General features: G+C 61.2%; 3 protein-coding genes across 6 annotated transcripts; all 3 read right to left on the bottom strand.

The window, feature by feature from the left end:
• Positions 1-975, bottom strand: UBL4A (ubiquitin like 4A). Its single transcript, XM_004606591.2, has 4 exons — positions 814-975; positions 581-686; positions 255-457; positions 1-182 (listed from the first exon to the last, which is right to left on the bottom strand). The coding sequence occupies exons 1-4, from the start codon at positions 859-861 to the stop codon at positions 72-74; spliced, it is 468 nt and encodes a 155-aa protein (XP_004606648.1). The 5' UTR covers positions 862-975; the 3' UTR covers positions 1-71.
• Positions 976-1,286: 311 nt separating this feature from the next.
• On the bottom strand, positions 1,287-5,176 carry SLC10A3 (solute carrier family 10 member 3). Of its 4 annotated transcripts, none has more exons than XM_055122162.1 (3): positions 4,541-5,176; positions 3,372-3,511; positions 1,287-3,002 (listed from the first exon to the last, which is right to left on the bottom strand). In XM_055122162.1, the coding sequence occupies exons 2-3, from the start codon at positions 3,471-3,473 to the stop codon at positions 1,482-1,484; spliced, it is 1,623 nt and encodes a 540-aa protein (XP_054978137.1). In that variant the 5' UTR covers positions 3,474-3,511; positions 4,541-5,176; the 3' UTR covers positions 1,287-1,481. The 4 variants fall into 4 exon arrangements, with proteins under 4 accessions (XP_054978137.1, XP_054978138.1, XP_054978136.1 ...); XM_055122163.1 differs by lacking the exon at positions 4,541-5,176 and adding an exon at positions 3,915-4,342 and having other exon boundaries at positions 3,372-3,434; XM_055122161.1 differs by lacking the exon at positions 4,541-5,176 and having other exon boundaries at positions 3,372-4,342.
• Positions 5,177-8,294: 3,118 nt separating this feature from the next.
• FAM3A (FAM3 metabolism regulating signaling molecule A) lies at positions 8,295-12,585 on the bottom strand. The gene is made up of 9 exons (XM_004606590.2): positions 12,434-12,585; positions 12,047-12,160; positions 11,686-11,709; positions 10,096-10,219; positions 9,944-10,002; positions 9,532-9,582; positions 9,329-9,413; positions 9,123-9,249; positions 8,295-8,701 (listed from the first exon to the last, which is right to left on the bottom strand). The coding sequence occupies exons 1-9, from the start codon at positions 12,444-12,446 to the stop codon at positions 8,606-8,608; spliced, it is 693 nt and encodes a 230-aa protein (XP_004606647.1). The 5' UTR covers positions 12,447-12,585; the 3' UTR covers positions 8,295-8,605.
• Between the last annotated feature and the right edge of the window lie 1,231 nt (positions 12,586-13,816).

Below are 13,816 nucleotides of genomic sequence, written 5' to 3'. Positions count from 1 at the left end.
TGCCAGGGAAGAACACATTTAATGCTACATGCAGCTGGCCTGGAGGCGCGCCTCCTCACAGCCTGAGAATCCTATTTGGGGAGCCCCTTTTCCACACTCTCAGTCACATCGGGGTGCAGGAAGCGGTTGGCCAGACGTTCAATGTCATCAAGGGTCAGGCGGCTGAGGGACTTCTCGTAATCCTGGGGAGAGAAGGGCAGGAGTCGGGGAGGGGTGCGCGCTGGGCCTTAGGGTGCCTGGGCACCCCTTCTCACCCTCTGGAGCTGATCCAGGACCCGGCTGGCATCGGCGGCGCTGAAGTGACGAGCCAGGATCTGGGAGACGAGCTGCCAGGCTGCGGGTGTCGCGGGCGGGCCCTCGGCCACTTTCTCCTCGCGCAGCACCTTCTCCAGAGGCTTGACCACGAGGTTGAGCTTGGAGTTGGGCCCGATGCTGTAATCGGAGAGTCGCTTCCCATCTGCCGGGAGACGCAGGAGGCGCTGCCCCGCCGGCCCCCTCCCGAGGGCCCAGTCCTACCGTGCACGCCGGCCCCCACCAGCCACCCGTGGGGGGCCCCCCGGGCGGCGCCCCTCCCCGGTACCTGCCAGGGCCTTGCCCTTAAACAGCAGCCTCTGCTGGCGCACAGGGACGTTGAGCGTCTGGGACACCCGCTCCTTCAGCGTGGACACCGGCTCGTCCTCTGACACCTGGCGGGGGCCACGGGGCGCACGGGGTGAGCCGGCGGCCTCCCCCAGCCCCAGCCTCCTCCAGGTCGGTCCCCGCAGCCCAGGGGCGACTACCGGGCGGCGCGGCGGCAGCGGCCCCGAGACCTACCTGTAGGCTACACTCGCGGCCCTGGAGCGCCTTCACTGTCAGCTGCATGGTGGTCGCCGCGGCGTCCACTCAGGCCGGCACGCACCCTCAAGGACCCCCGTCGCGAGCCGCCGTCCCGGCGCGCGCCGGAACCGCCCGCCGCTGCCGGAAGCCGCGAGAGGGCGCGCCTGCTCCCCGCCGGCCCCGCCCCCGCCGGCCCCGCCCCGCCCCCGACCCCGCCCCCTGCTCCCGGCCCCAACTCCCGACTCAGGTGCCGGCCCCGCCGCCAGCCACGCCCGGCCCTTCCGAGGGTGCCGGGAGCGTCCCCTTCCCTGGCCCGGGCCGACTTCTCACCCTCTGTCCGCTGTCCGCCACGCTGTGTCCCCTCCTGTCGTCTACCCTGGTCCACAGCCACCCCGCCCCCAGGCCACACAGGGCAAAGGCAAGAGGCTCCCGGTTTGCTTCTCTCTTTTATTGAAATACAGATTCTGGGCAGGGCCCAGCGTGCTCACTCAGCATTACCTCTTTGGCACCGAAAGCTGGAGAAAACAAAACCAATAATAAAAAAATAAGCCTGGATATCTTCCGAGTGCAAAGTGCGTGAGAACTAGAGGCCTTTGGTACACAAGAACTGTGCACACAGTGGGTGGACTGCGGGGCTCATGGGGTGAAAGCTTGACCCGGCAGCCTCAGGGGACTGGGAACAGGCTGCTATAGACCAGGTGGCCAATGACCCAGGCCAGCATCTCCGAGGTGCCACTCAGAGCCACAATGAAGGGCGCCTGCGAGGCGTAGTCTGCCTGGAGGCGGCGCAGGGACAGTTGCAGCATGGCCAAAGCCAGGAGGCTGTTCTGCATCCCCACCTCAATGCTGACAGTCCGCCGCTGGGCCACCGGCAGCTTCAGGCACATGGCCAGGCAGTAGCCCACCAAGAGGCCAACCAGAGGCACCGTGAGGCCCAGCAGCACAATGGGCAGCTGGACACCGGCCAGGAGGAAGATGCCTGTGCGGTAGGCGAGGAAGAGGCCTCCGAGGAGCAGCACAAAGCTGAAGGGCTTGAGGAGCTGCAGTAGCACCTGGGAGAACTTGGGCAGCTTGGACCTGATGAGCACGCCAGTGGCAATGGGGATGGCGATAAACAGCAGGGTCCCCAGGATCTTGGAGATGGGCACGTGCAGTGTCTCATGGGTGCTGAGCAGGTGGCTGTAAATGGCTGAAGACAGCGGCAGGAATGCGGTGGCTGCCACCGTGGAGATGAATGTCATAGAGATGGCCAGGGTGACGTCCCCTCCAAGGAAGAGACTGAAGAGGTAGCTCCCCCCGCCGCCGGGCGATGAGCAGGTGATGATGAGGCCTAGCGCCAGGGCCTTGGGCAGCATACACACCTTGGCCATCAGGAATGCATAGAAGGGCATGATCAGGAACTGGCCCAGGAGGCCCAGCAGCACAGGCTGGGGGCTCTGCAGGAGCCGCTTGAGAACGTCCAGCTCCACTTTGCACCCGAAGGAACACTTGTTGACAAAGATGAGAGGTAGGAGCAGGTACAGGACCGGGTTCTCAGAGAAGTGCAGCACACTGGTGCCAAGGGCGGTCACGGTGTCTTCAGCAGGAGAGACCTTGATGAAGAAATCAGTCCGTTCCTCGATCACCCTTGGCGGGGCCTGGTGGAGGTCCAGGAGCTGGATGTGCAGCGGAACAAGCCCGGGCAGGCCTGAGCGAATGTTCACCAAGAAGCTGCCCCCGTTGGCCCAGCTCATGGCACTCACGTTCCGGACGCTTAGCACCTCTGTGTCCAGGGAGAGGACTTTCAGTGTGGGGCCGGGTCCTGTGATGTTGGGGCCCGCGTACCTGCAGGAGATCACGATGATGCCCTCGCTCTCCTCGGGGAACTCGAACTCCATGACGGAGCCATCTCCGATGCTCAGGTAGGGCCCCCCACTGAATGGCACAGCCTGGCTCCAATCCACACTGAGGTTGGTGATAGCCGTTCCTTGGGCTCCCCACGGCAGGCTGCTGAGCAGCAGGGCTGTGATCATGAGCAAGCCAGGCCACTGCCGGGAGCTGCCTTGGCCCTGCCTCCACACCATAGCTCCAGCCCAAAGCTGCTGTATCCTAGGAGGGCGACACTGCTGGTGCCTTCTGCTGGTCCTCCAAAGGGTCCATGAGCAGGGCTGGGTCCGCTGCAGCTGTCTGAGCCAGCACAGCTCCTCCTGCAGAGACATGGGACGCGCAAAGCTGCTGGTGAGCTTGAGCCTGTCGGAGCTAGAAATGGATCTTTCCCGTCTCAGTGGCCTTGAGTGCCCCCGCCTGTCCCTTTCCGAGCACGCCCAGGGGCTGTCTCTAGAGGGGAAGTACACTATGGTCTGTTGAGCTCCTGGGTGAGCCAGGTGTCAGTTAGCCATGTCCTGAGGCCAGGGACTCAGGCAAGTACACTGCATGCCCTGCTTCAGGGTGCAGACAGGACAGCATGGCCCGAGGAGCGGGGAAGGGCGGCTGGGCACCACCCACCAGGCCAAACGCTGCCCGCGGTGTGGGACAATGGATGGACATGGGGCTGTCTGTGGTGCTGTCACCCCTACCTGCTGAGTGCAGTGAGACGGGGGCTGTGGTGTGGTGCAGGTGTCCACTCCCCGGGGAAGGTGCTGGAAGGGAGCACAGGAGGGGCAGAGGCAGGGCTCCATGCTGGCTGAAGCTCTCCGTGGCAGTCCAAGAAATGGAGCTTTGGGAGATGCTGTGTCACCTCTACAGGGAGACCAGGGCCCTCCCCACTCCCACATGCACCCCAACAGGAACCTGGAACTCCAGTGGGGCTGCTTGTGGGGCGGGGCTCCTCCCAGCAAGAGGAGGAGGTTGGCTTTCTTCTACTTCTCAACCTGGGCGGCCACCAACCTGTTATCATGTCAACCGAGTGAAACTAGGCCAGCCAGGTCGGGAGCCTGGGCAGTTGAGCAGCAGCAGGGCTGTGCTGGCGGGCCAGGGCGGCAGCAGTGGCGCCTGGCTGGCCCCCGGCAGTGCGCTGCTTCCTGGAGATCCTATCGGCTTCTGCCTGTCTGTCTGGGTCTGTGGTCCCGTGGGTTGGGACCGATCCCCAAGGCTAGTCGGGGATGGTTCAGGTCACTTACCCAGGAGGCCTCTGCCCAGCCTGTGTTTCACAGCCGTAGGAGGCAGGCCACCCCCGAGACAGTGTCAGCCACAGTGGGGCAGGGTCATGAGAAGGTGAAGGCACGGGGGCAGAAGGCAGCTGGGGTGTACAGGCTAAGGGCCACCGGTGCAGGGCTGGCCCTGGGGAGGTCCCTGCTAGAGGGGCGGGTCCTGATCCCACAGCATTCCTGGTGAGGGACAGGCCCAGTGTGAGCAGTGGAGCGAGGCGGAGGGGACTGATCACCGTCCTGTGCTCGAGGCTCGGGCTCCTCCCTACTGGGAGTCCGGAAGCGGTCGGGCGGCCAGAGCGGAGCCGGGGCGCGAACCCGGGAAGATGGCGTGAGGGGTGTTCGGCTGGCGGGGTCCCCAGGGGCCGGGCTCGCACACAGCCTCCTGAGCGCGCAGTCGCGGCCGCCCCTGCGCCAGTCCCGTCGGCGCCCACCCCCGCGAGGCGCCCCCGAGAGCCCCCTTGCCCCGCCCCTTTCGGCGCCGGGGCTCCGCCAGGCCGGCGGCCCCGCCCCACCCCGCCCGCCGCGGGGCCCGGAAGGTTCCCACCGGATGTGACGTCCGGAGAGAGGCGGCGGCGGGGCGGGGCGGCTGGACCTACCGCTCTCCCGGGGCTCGGCGGCGGCTTCCAGGGCTGCTGGGGCGACGGGGCGGGCCCCCGGGGGTTCGGCCGCCTTCTGCCTCTGGGCGCCCGAGGGCTGGGCCCCTATGTCACCCGTTCCATCTTCCTGCCAAGCGTCCACCGAGCGCCTGGTGCCACACCAGGGCAGCTTTGCGAACGACTGACGTCGGCGCTCCCAGGGACTTTGGGAAAAGAAATCCGAGGCCTCAGGGGCGGCGGCAGCTGGAGGGGCGCTGTGTAGAGGGCGTCACGGGCAGCGAAGCAGCGCGAGTTTGGGGGGAGTTCCCAAAGGCAGCAGGGACACCGGAATCAGTCAACTTGGTGGCCGTGGACAAGAACCCGTGGCCTGGAGGGCCCGGCTGTTCCACTGCAACCAAGTGCGGTGAACGCGCCCTCCCGGTGCAGCCGACAGAATCCAGGCTCTCCCTGAATTTCGGTTCAAGTACGTTATTTTGCCGCTCCACGGAGAACCCTTACACACGCAAGTGCTCTAAGGCTGACCCACATCACCATCTTTTTTTTTGTTTGTTTTGGGCACGCCTAGTGAGCTCAGGGCTTTCTGCATTTAGGAATCACTCCTACCCGTACTTGGGGCACCATGTGGGATGTCAGGGATCAAACCTGGGTCACTCGCATGCAAGGCAAGTGCCCTACTTGATATCTCTGGCCCCAGTATACATTTGAGGGGCCAAAGAGATTGTACAGTGAAGGCCTTGCATCTGACTGACTGGGTTTGATGGGCACCACTGGCTATGTGCCCCAACCCCCCGCAAAAGTATAAAAAGCTTCTTTGAATATATATTCAATTGAATATATAGCATGTTTTATATATATATATATATATATATATATATATATATATTTGGGTCACACCTGGCTCTGCACTCAGAAATTACTCCTGGTGGTGCTCAGGGATGCTGGGAATCGAACCTGGGTCGGGCTTGTGCAAGGCAAATGCCCTACCTGCTGTGCTATCACTCCAGCCCCCTGAATATGTATTTTAAAAAACCTTTGGAGCCTGAGATGTGACTTGGGGGTTGATTCGTGCCTTACACATGAGAGGCTCTGGTTTGATCTCTGTACTGAGTGATCCCTGGAGCATAACTGACTGTTGGCCCTGGGTACCTCTGAACTCCCCATAGATCATGTATCCAAACAGATACACATTGGTGTATGTGTAGAAAGATAAATGACCCAAACCGAGCCACAGCTCTCAGCTCTTTCACGGTGGGAGAATGCAGGGGCTGCTCTGGGCTCTATGCTTTAGGGTCACTCCTGACAGTGCTTGGGGAGCATATGCAGTCCTAGGGATGGAACCATGGCTGCCATATGTGCTGAAAGTGTCCTAACCATAACTGTGTCTTAGGACCCCACTAGCAGAAGGGAGAGTGAAAGCAGATGCATGCATGGAGCTGAAGGCACATAGAACATGGGCCAAACATGGGGCTGCATCAGGCCCAGGGCAAGGGGAGTGAGTAAACACGCCAAGCTGCATAGCAACCCTTCAGAAGCATGCCCTGCCCCTGCCAAAGCCGACTTTCCTCTTCTCCCACCGCCTCCCCCTCCACCCAGCACCCTGTGGTTCTTGACCAATATTGCATAACTTAACCTCATGGGCTCTATGTATAGTCCAGGCTGCTGGCCTGCACTCTGGTGCCAGACGTGTGCTCAACGTCCCCGAGATGGCACCAGCACTCTCAAGAGCTGACTCTGTGCTGGAGTCATACCTGGCAGGGCTTGAATCCCAGCCTGTGTGTGCAGAGTCTGCGCTCCAAGGCTGCTCCCTATTTCTCCATCACCTCAGCTTCCCCTGTAAAGCCTGGTGGGCTGTGTGATGTGCAGAAAGCCCCTGTGGACACTGCTGGAAAAGTAAAGGGGTGACCAGAGCCAAGGTAAGAGAATGGGAGTTAAGGACTGATACCAGGCTCCACCCCAGTATGCTCCTCTGGGCAACCCCGAGCGATGAGCTGGGACTAGCCCTCGAGGACCGCCCTGTGTGTGCCTCAAACCAAAATCACCATAATTGACCCCAGCAGAGGAGGGGGCTTTATAGACAAGTTAAGGTGTAGTTCCAGTGCTAGGTGGTAGCTCAGCAGCAGAGCAATAACTGCATGTGTAAGGCCAGGGTTCTATTCCCAACAACTCTCCACCAAAATCAGTAAAATCAAGTCTCCACCAGAGAGGTAGTTCAGCAGGTAGAGCACTTGCCTTGCGCACATCTGACCTGGCTTTGATCCTTGGCACCCCACTGGGTTCTGAGCCTGCCAGGAGTGATTACTGAGTGCAGAATCAGAACTATCACCTGAGCACTGGGGCTGGAGCGATAGCATATTGGGTAAGGCGTTTGCCTTGCACGAGGCCGACCCGGGTTTGATTCCTTTGCCCCTCTCGGAGAGCCTGGCAAGCTACCGAGTATCTCGCCCGCATGGCAGAGCCTGGCAAGCTACCCGTGGCGTATTCGATATGCCAAAAACAGTAACAAGTCTCACAATGGAGACATTACTTGTGCCCGCTCGAGCAAATCGATGAACAACGGGATGACAGTGATACAGTGATACTGCCAGGTGAGGCCCCAAAACAAAGAAGGTAGAAGTTGCCAAAGGGAAGTGAAAAGGAACAGAGGAGTGGCAGGATCCCTATGTCTTATGCATGGGGCTCAGGGGTTGAATCTTGGCAGACAGAGCCAGAGAGAGGCACGTCTTCATGTTCTCTGATACAGTCACAGTGCCCCTGTCAGGCATGTCTGCACAAAGCTATTGACAGGAGTGTGGGAAGACAGCAGGGGCAGCTTGCAGGTCACAGTTCCTCTTGCTCTTTGGGGAATCATCCCTTCTTGCCATTGATGGGTTTTGTTTATACCAGTTTGGCAGTTCTCTCACCAGGGATACCATGAGCTCTCGGTAGAGTCGCAGACAGAGCACCCCAGAGGTGAGGAAGCTTGAATGTCACTAGCCCTGGTTTGATTCCTGGAGCCATATGTGGTCCCCTGAGCCCCACCAGAAGTGATCGCTGAACAGTGGCAGGAGTTAACACTGCCGGGCACGGCCCCTAAACCCTCAAACCAGAAAAACAGAAACCAATCTTTAAAGTGATGTTCTCTGAAGTCCGCACACATATCAAGCATCTGGTCAGCTGAGGTCAGGCTGCCCTTCTACTGCTCCTCCCACCAGCTCGTTGACTTGAAGCCTTGAAGGCGGAGGTGTGGGACACTGGAGCTGAGCTCTGCTGGCCCTCTGAAGCTGGCATCCCTACTCCTCCGTCTCTGAAGTTCCAACGGCTTTGGAATACCCTCTCCTTAGGTGCTGGCTGATTCTGGCCCCATCAAGGGAGCTGGATGGGATATGCAGGAAACCCCGGGCTGGCCAAACACCTGCCTTGTTAGTTTAAGGTCACAGTCCCAGTGTGCTGAGGGGAGCCTGGCAGTCCCACGGTGTGGCACCTGCGAGCCTCGTGAGGAAAAACATGACCCTCCTGGTGAACACAGAGCTGTGTGCCTCAAGTGAGAGTAGACAACCAACAAAGAAGGGCAAACCTTGGGAGGGGTACCGAGGAGGCAGCAACAGAACAATGACTGGGAGCAAGTGAGGAACGGACCGCCAAGAACATCCCTCGAATCCACAGCGGGAGTGGACGAGCGTCCTGCCACCACCTCCTGCTGAAGGCCTGTTCTGGGGCCAGGGGCCCTGCCCCGAGGGTCCTACATCCTGCCCACTTGCCACAGAACAAGCGCTGCTATACTTGGGGCCACCGCTTTATTAGGGAGCAGCTTAAGAGACCCAACACCCACTGTGTTTCCTTGCTGGTCGGCGAGCCTGGTGCCAGGTGGCCCCTCTCACTGGGCCTGTAGGGGCAGCACAGCTCCGACAGTGCCTCCGGCCATACCTCATGCAGCCTGGGGGCATGGGGTGCTGGGGCCTGGCGTTGGCTCCCCAGAAAATGACCCAAGGGCCAGCCCTGTGGGCCCCTGCCCCTGAGGGCATCCTCAGGGTCCCTGTGCACCTGCGGAGGGTGCTGCCTGCCAGGATGCTGGGGTGGCACACAGCCCTAGTCGGCCACGCTTCTCCGGGGGATGCATCCTTCCATGTCCAGCGCCTCGGGCCAGCCCTCGTACTTGTTGCTGCGCTTGCTGTTCTTCACGTGCTATGGGAGGGAACATTGGTCAGTCCTGGGTACAGACCACCAGAGTCCTGAGAAATGGCCAGTCCTGCTGGGCCTTTAAGGGTGGGTCCCCCGCCATGGGTCAGCAGGGTGTACGGGGCTGGCTGCTGTGGAAGGGGTGACTCGGGCGGGGGAGACTGTTCCTTCTCCAGGGCTGAGTTGTTCTGGGCAGCCACAAGCTTACAGAAAGCACCTTGTCCTGCTGTGCCGACTTAAGAGAGGGCCAAGGGACTCCCATAGGTGACTCTGGTCCCTGAAGTGTGGTCCGAGGGGACAGGACAAAGTTTGGGAGGCTGGTTCTGAGCTTTGAGTTCTACCATGCGAGTTTAGACCCTTGCGGGGGTGAATGCAGGCGGGAAGAGAGCAGGGACTTGGGGCGGAGGGGCTGGGCCTCCCACCCTACCTGTTCAAAGGGACTCTTGTTCTGCACGCCCTTGGCCCCCACAAACACCCAGCTGTCCCGGAAGGCCAGATCCCTGACGTTCTTGCTGCCCAGCTCGCTGAAAAGCTTCCTGGTCTCATCGTTCATCCTACCGCCCCAAAAAAAAGGAATAAAGAGGGTAAGGCGTTGTTTGGAAGCAGGGTGACGGAGGCTTGGCACTCACTTACTTGGTGGCTGGGTCATCATAGGAGGCCACGAACACCAAGGTGCCCTCATGCAGTGGCCGGATGAACTTGAGTAGGTCGTTGACGTCTGGAACCACGGGATGTACAATATGAGGCCTGCCCCCACCAGCCCGTTCTCCACACAGGAAAACCCACTGGTGCGGCCCCGCGGTAGGGAGTAAGTGGTCTGTGGGGTCCCCACTCACCTCCGGCCCACATGTCGAAGGCTCGGGCCTCGATGAGCTCACCGCTGACACCTAGGGGCAAGGGGGCAGAGCAAAGTGGGACTGTGGGTGCAACTGTGGGCCCCCGATATTCTCCTCCAAGCTGTGGGACTTCTGCCCGGACTTAGGGTGCTTCAAGGACTCCTCATGCAGCCCACTCGGAACTCTGGGAAGCGTTTAGGTTCTGTTGCTACACCTGGGACTGCAGCCAGAGATTACTTCTGGTGGGCCTTGGGGCTCTTATGCCAGGCGGGGAGTGAACCCGAGTTGGCTGTGTGTCAGGCAACTGTCTGTGGCCTGAAACTTCTAGTTCTTTTCTTGGTCACTGGAATCTTCAGCTCGCACAGACCCTTCCCAGGGGTCCCTGTGTCTCGACCAGGTGCGTGGGGCTCACCGTTGACCAGAGCGATGTTCAGTCCACGGCCCACGTTGTCCTTGATGCTGCTCATGAGCCTGTGAAGGAGACGTGGCCACAGCCCTCAGCGCGCATCTGCCCTGCTCCAGGCTGCACAAGTGGCTGCCCACCCCTCCCGTGCCCAAGCTCACATCTTGTCCTCGAGGCAGATCTTGGGTCCAATGACGTTGGCAGCACCGCTGACCATGCGGAAGGCCAGGTGCTCCTCCGGACATGGCTGAGGCAGGCCACACTTGTACTTGCGGGCCCGGGGCTCTGGGCAGGAACATTCCAGAGCAAGGGATGAGTGAGAACAGGGCAGGGCATGGAGGCGAAGGGGAGAAGCTTCTGGAGGGTAGGCACTGCACCCCACCAAGAGGCTCAGTGTAAGCCCCAACTCACAGTACCCCAATGGAAAGAGGGGCTTTGATAGTGTGATGTGTTCATGGAAGCTCGTGGTGGAGGGGTCCCCCAGACAATAGCTGTGTCCTTCCAAGTGAAGAGAAGCAACACAGACAGGGAGAAAGCATGTGCATGCGGAAGATGAGACTGAGCCTGAGACTAGAGGAGGCAGGGACCCCCAAGTCATGTGTGTGCATCCCAACCCCTAGCTTGTCCCCACCAGGTTCCAGAGCTGGGCAAGAGGCCATTTCTGGTGGGAAAGCGCCCTGGTGTGGGAGACTACTGCAGCACCCACAGGACGGTGCGTATACACCGCGCTGCCAGGGAGTGCGTCCTGCCAATCAGGAAGATGGCTTTGCAATGGGCTCACGAGAGGCCACGTGAGGTTGAGACATGTGCAGACTGTCTGAAACACAGAGGTTTTGTGGACCGTGAAAATGGAAACATGCCCTGTTCCATGCTAGGAAGATAGCTACAGGTCAACAAATGTGTCCTCGGAGCTAGAGCAGCGGCACCAGCCAGGTCTGGCCTGGCTGGGAGCCATGGCGCCACCAGCCTCAAACGGGTGCAACGACCTGGTTGCCGCTGGCGTTTCCGCCTGAGGCTCAGAAGCAGTGGAGACAGACCATGGAAGAAGTGTCTGTCTCTTGGCAATCACAGTGTCTCCAGAATGGAATGTACAAGAAGCTTCAATGTCAGAGGTGCTTCTGGCCAGACAGCAAGGAGGAAGCTGTTCCGGAGTCTGGGTGCTGGGCGGGCACAGTGGCCCCTACCTGTCCTGTCCAGTCTGGAGCAGGCTGACTCTGCAGCCGCCTGTTCTGACCCCAGATGGAGGTCGCTTGCAGATGGCACTCCACAGCCCGGCAGCGGGGAGGCAGGAACAAGGTTGTGGGAGTGTGAAGCGGGAATGTGCAGCCTCACAAACCGGAGAGGAGACTGCATTTGGGGGGGTTGCTCCTGGCAGTGTTAGAGGGTCAGGGAGTGCCAGTATGGAAGCTGGGGCTCTGGCCGTAAAGGAGGCACTCAGTCTTTAGGCCATCTCCCACTCTCGTGCTCATTTCAGTCACTGCAGAGATACTGACGGCCTGGGATGGAGAAGGTTCTGGGGCAATGGTGGGTCAGGGGATGGAGTGGCAGCTTCTGAGGACAGAAGGGGCCAGCTCGGTGAGGTGGGGTGCATAGCAGGGTGTGGCACATGTCCCTGCTGCCTCTGGATGAAGCTGGGGCTGGCAGCCCCTGGATTCCTTCCTACCTCCCACTGGGAATAGGGATGCCTGTTTGGGGGCGGGACCCTGCTGTGCATCCGGACAACAGGGGCTGAGGGGAGAGGGGAGGCTTACCTGCAGTCACCAAGTTCTCAGGGTCTGTGGGGACAGAGTGTCAGGTCACATGTCAAGTCCACATCCCAACCCGTGTTTCTTTACTTCTTCCCAACCACGGCACCCTCCGACCTCATTTACTTCCCACGGTGCCTGCTGTCGCCTGGTGTGGTGGCCGACCCCAGGGTATGGTTTTCACCCCTGGCCCTCTTGGAAAACCCTGGGGGTTGCCAGCATACAAAGCACCTTGCTCCTGTGCACAAAGGCGAGCCCTCTGCCAGCTGCCCGCACCCCACTGTGTATCCCACCTCCCAGCGCGCGCAAAGGGGGGTAGGCTGGTCTGGAGGGGACCCTGGCCCGGTGGCCCGTGCCCTGTACTCACTGCTGAAGAGCTGCTGGAGGCGAGGAAAGGCTGTCCCAGGCCCACCCAGCAGGGTGCTGACGAGGATCCACGTGAGGCCCACGGTGACGAGCAGGACCACGATGCGCAGGGGGCCTACAGCAGGACAGTCCCGGTCCCGGCCCGTCAGTTCGGTCAGTGGGCCCCGGCCCTGCCCCTGGAAGCGCTTCTCCATTCAGCTCGCGGCCACCCCCAGGATCTACAGGATGCCCATCTATTCCACCGCCCCCTGCCAGAGGTTCGGTTCCGCGCCCCCCGCCCCCCGCCGTCCCGGTGCGTCCCCAGTCTCCGGCCACGCCCCCCGCGTCGCCGAGGAGGGAGGCGGAGGCAGGGAAGGCAGTGGGCTCCGGGCACGGTGCAAATACCCACCTGCCAGACGCATGTCCGCGTCCGGCCACCCAGGCCACCTCCTCCCTCGGTCACGGAGTCTCCTCCGCGGTGGGAAGCGGTACCGCGCCGGACCAGCGAGGCCCCAGGCTCGCGACCTCCCGGGGCCGGGCGAGGCAGCTGCGCAGGCCGCCCCGGCAATGGCGTCCTGGGGGCGGGGCCTGAGACCCCGCCCCCGCCCCGCCCCGCCCCGGAAGCCGGGGCCCCTCGCCTCTCCGCCTAGCCCAGGCTGCCGGGGGCTGGCGGGCTCCGGTACCTAGCCCCAGAGCGCTCGATCGGGCTCCATCGAACTGATAAAGGGTCCGAATAACGACGCGCGTGGCCTGAGGGAGCACTGAGGGCAGATCTGAAGAGCCTATGGCGCCGACCGCGAGATTCTGTGAGATGGCATGCAGACCTTGGAGGGCACCGCTCAAGGAAGCTAGGGGCCTGCCGAGTCAGCGCAGCGGGTCAGGCACTTGCTTCGCACGTGGCCCACGGGCTCAGGCTCTGGCCCCACACACGTTCCTCTGAGCTCCGTCAGGATCGAGCCCTGTACGCAGAGCCGGGAGTAAGCCCCAACATCACTGGGCGTGCCAACTCCAAAGAAAAGGGTCCAATAAGGGAGTGGCTCCCCGGGAAGGGGACCCTGACTTATGCCCCCGGATCTCTGGGGTCACATAGAGGTGTGAAAAAACCCTCCGCCTTTTTGCCGGCCCCCCTTCTGACCCACTGATGCAGTAAGGGATAGATTGAGAAGCTTCCGAGAGGGTATACACAGAAGTCCCTCCACCTCCCTACCAAGTCCCACAACCAGTGTGAGGGCTTAGGATGGTGACGTTGTGTTGGATCTTGGGCTCAGCTCATCTTCAGCATCTGCCGAAGCCTCTGGTACTGTGGGACTCTGGGGCAAGGGTCCCCACTCCAGGCTTGCTGTGCCCAGTCCAGGAAGCTCCCTGTCCCAGCCCTGGGCCTGGGCTCCCGATTAGGTCTTCACAGTTCCGGGGTGCAGCCTGCACCCTGAGACAGTGGCAGTGGGCGGGGGATTTACTTCCAGGACCCCACAAGTCTCGAGGGGCAGCCTTGCACAGCTCATTTCCCCGCTGTGTCCCCACTGGGCCCCAACCTGATGGAGAAAGTTGCCTGTGAGCACGTCACGCTCAGGTGCCAGAGGTCACTTGCTCCTGGGAGGACAGGTGACCACCACCGGCTGCTTATTGCAGCCACGACAGCTGTCATTTTGTGCTGCTCATAAGGCCTGACACCTGTGCTTCTGGCCCAGATGAGGTGAACAGATGAGCCGCGAGTGTTGTCAGCCATGACACCTCAGTCTGTGCAGTCTCCAACTGAGGGCTGAGGTGTGACAGGTTACACTGACTGCTGGTC

Source organism: Sorex araneus, chromosome X, assembly GCF_027595985.1.
Source record: "Sorex araneus isolate mSorAra2 chromosome X, mSorAra2.pri, whole genome shotgun sequence".
In the NCBI taxonomy this organism is placed as follows: Eukaryota; Metazoa; Chordata; class Mammalia; order Eulipotyphla; family Soricidae; genus Sorex; species Sorex araneus.
This window is presented reverse-complemented; position numbering and strand designations above follow the sequence as displayed.

What these genes read in the sequence shown, in the direction of transcription:
- FAM3A (XM_004606590.2), bottom strand. An exon ending in TGAGAACTTGGTGACTGCAG is followed by an intron (nt 10,220 to 11,685) that starts GTAAGCCTCCCC and finishes GTTCCTGCCCAG; the next exon opens with AGCCCCGGGCCCGCAAGTAC. An exon ending in ATCTGCCTCGAGGACAAGAT is followed by an intron (nt 10,003 to 10,095) that starts GTGAGCTTGGGC and finishes TCTCCTTCACAG; the next exon opens with GCTCATGAGCAGCATCAAGG.
- SLC10A3 (XM_055122161.1), bottom strand. Translation starts at nt 3,569, where the DNA reads ATGTGGGAGTGGGGAGGGCCCTGGTCTCCCTGTAGAGGTGACACAGCA. An exon ending in CGTCTCACTGCACTCAGCAG is followed by an intron (nt 3,003 to 3,371) that starts GTAGGGGTGACA and finishes ATGTCTCTGCAG; the next exon opens with GAGGAGCTGTGCTGGCTCAG.
- UBL4A (XM_004606591.2), bottom strand. Translation starts at nt 861, where the DNA reads ATGCAGCTGACAGTGAAGGCGCTCCAGGGCCGCGAGTGTAGCCTACAG. An exon ending in GCCGCGAGTGTAGCCTACAG is followed by an intron (nt 687 to 813) that starts GTAGGTCTCGGG and finishes GGCCCCCGCCAG; the next exon opens with GTGTCAGAGGACGAGCCGGT. An exon ending in TAAGGGCAAGGCCCTGGCAG is followed by an intron (nt 458 to 580) that starts GTACCGGGGAGG and finishes GTCTCCCGGCAG; the next exon opens with ATGGGAAGCGACTCTCCGAT.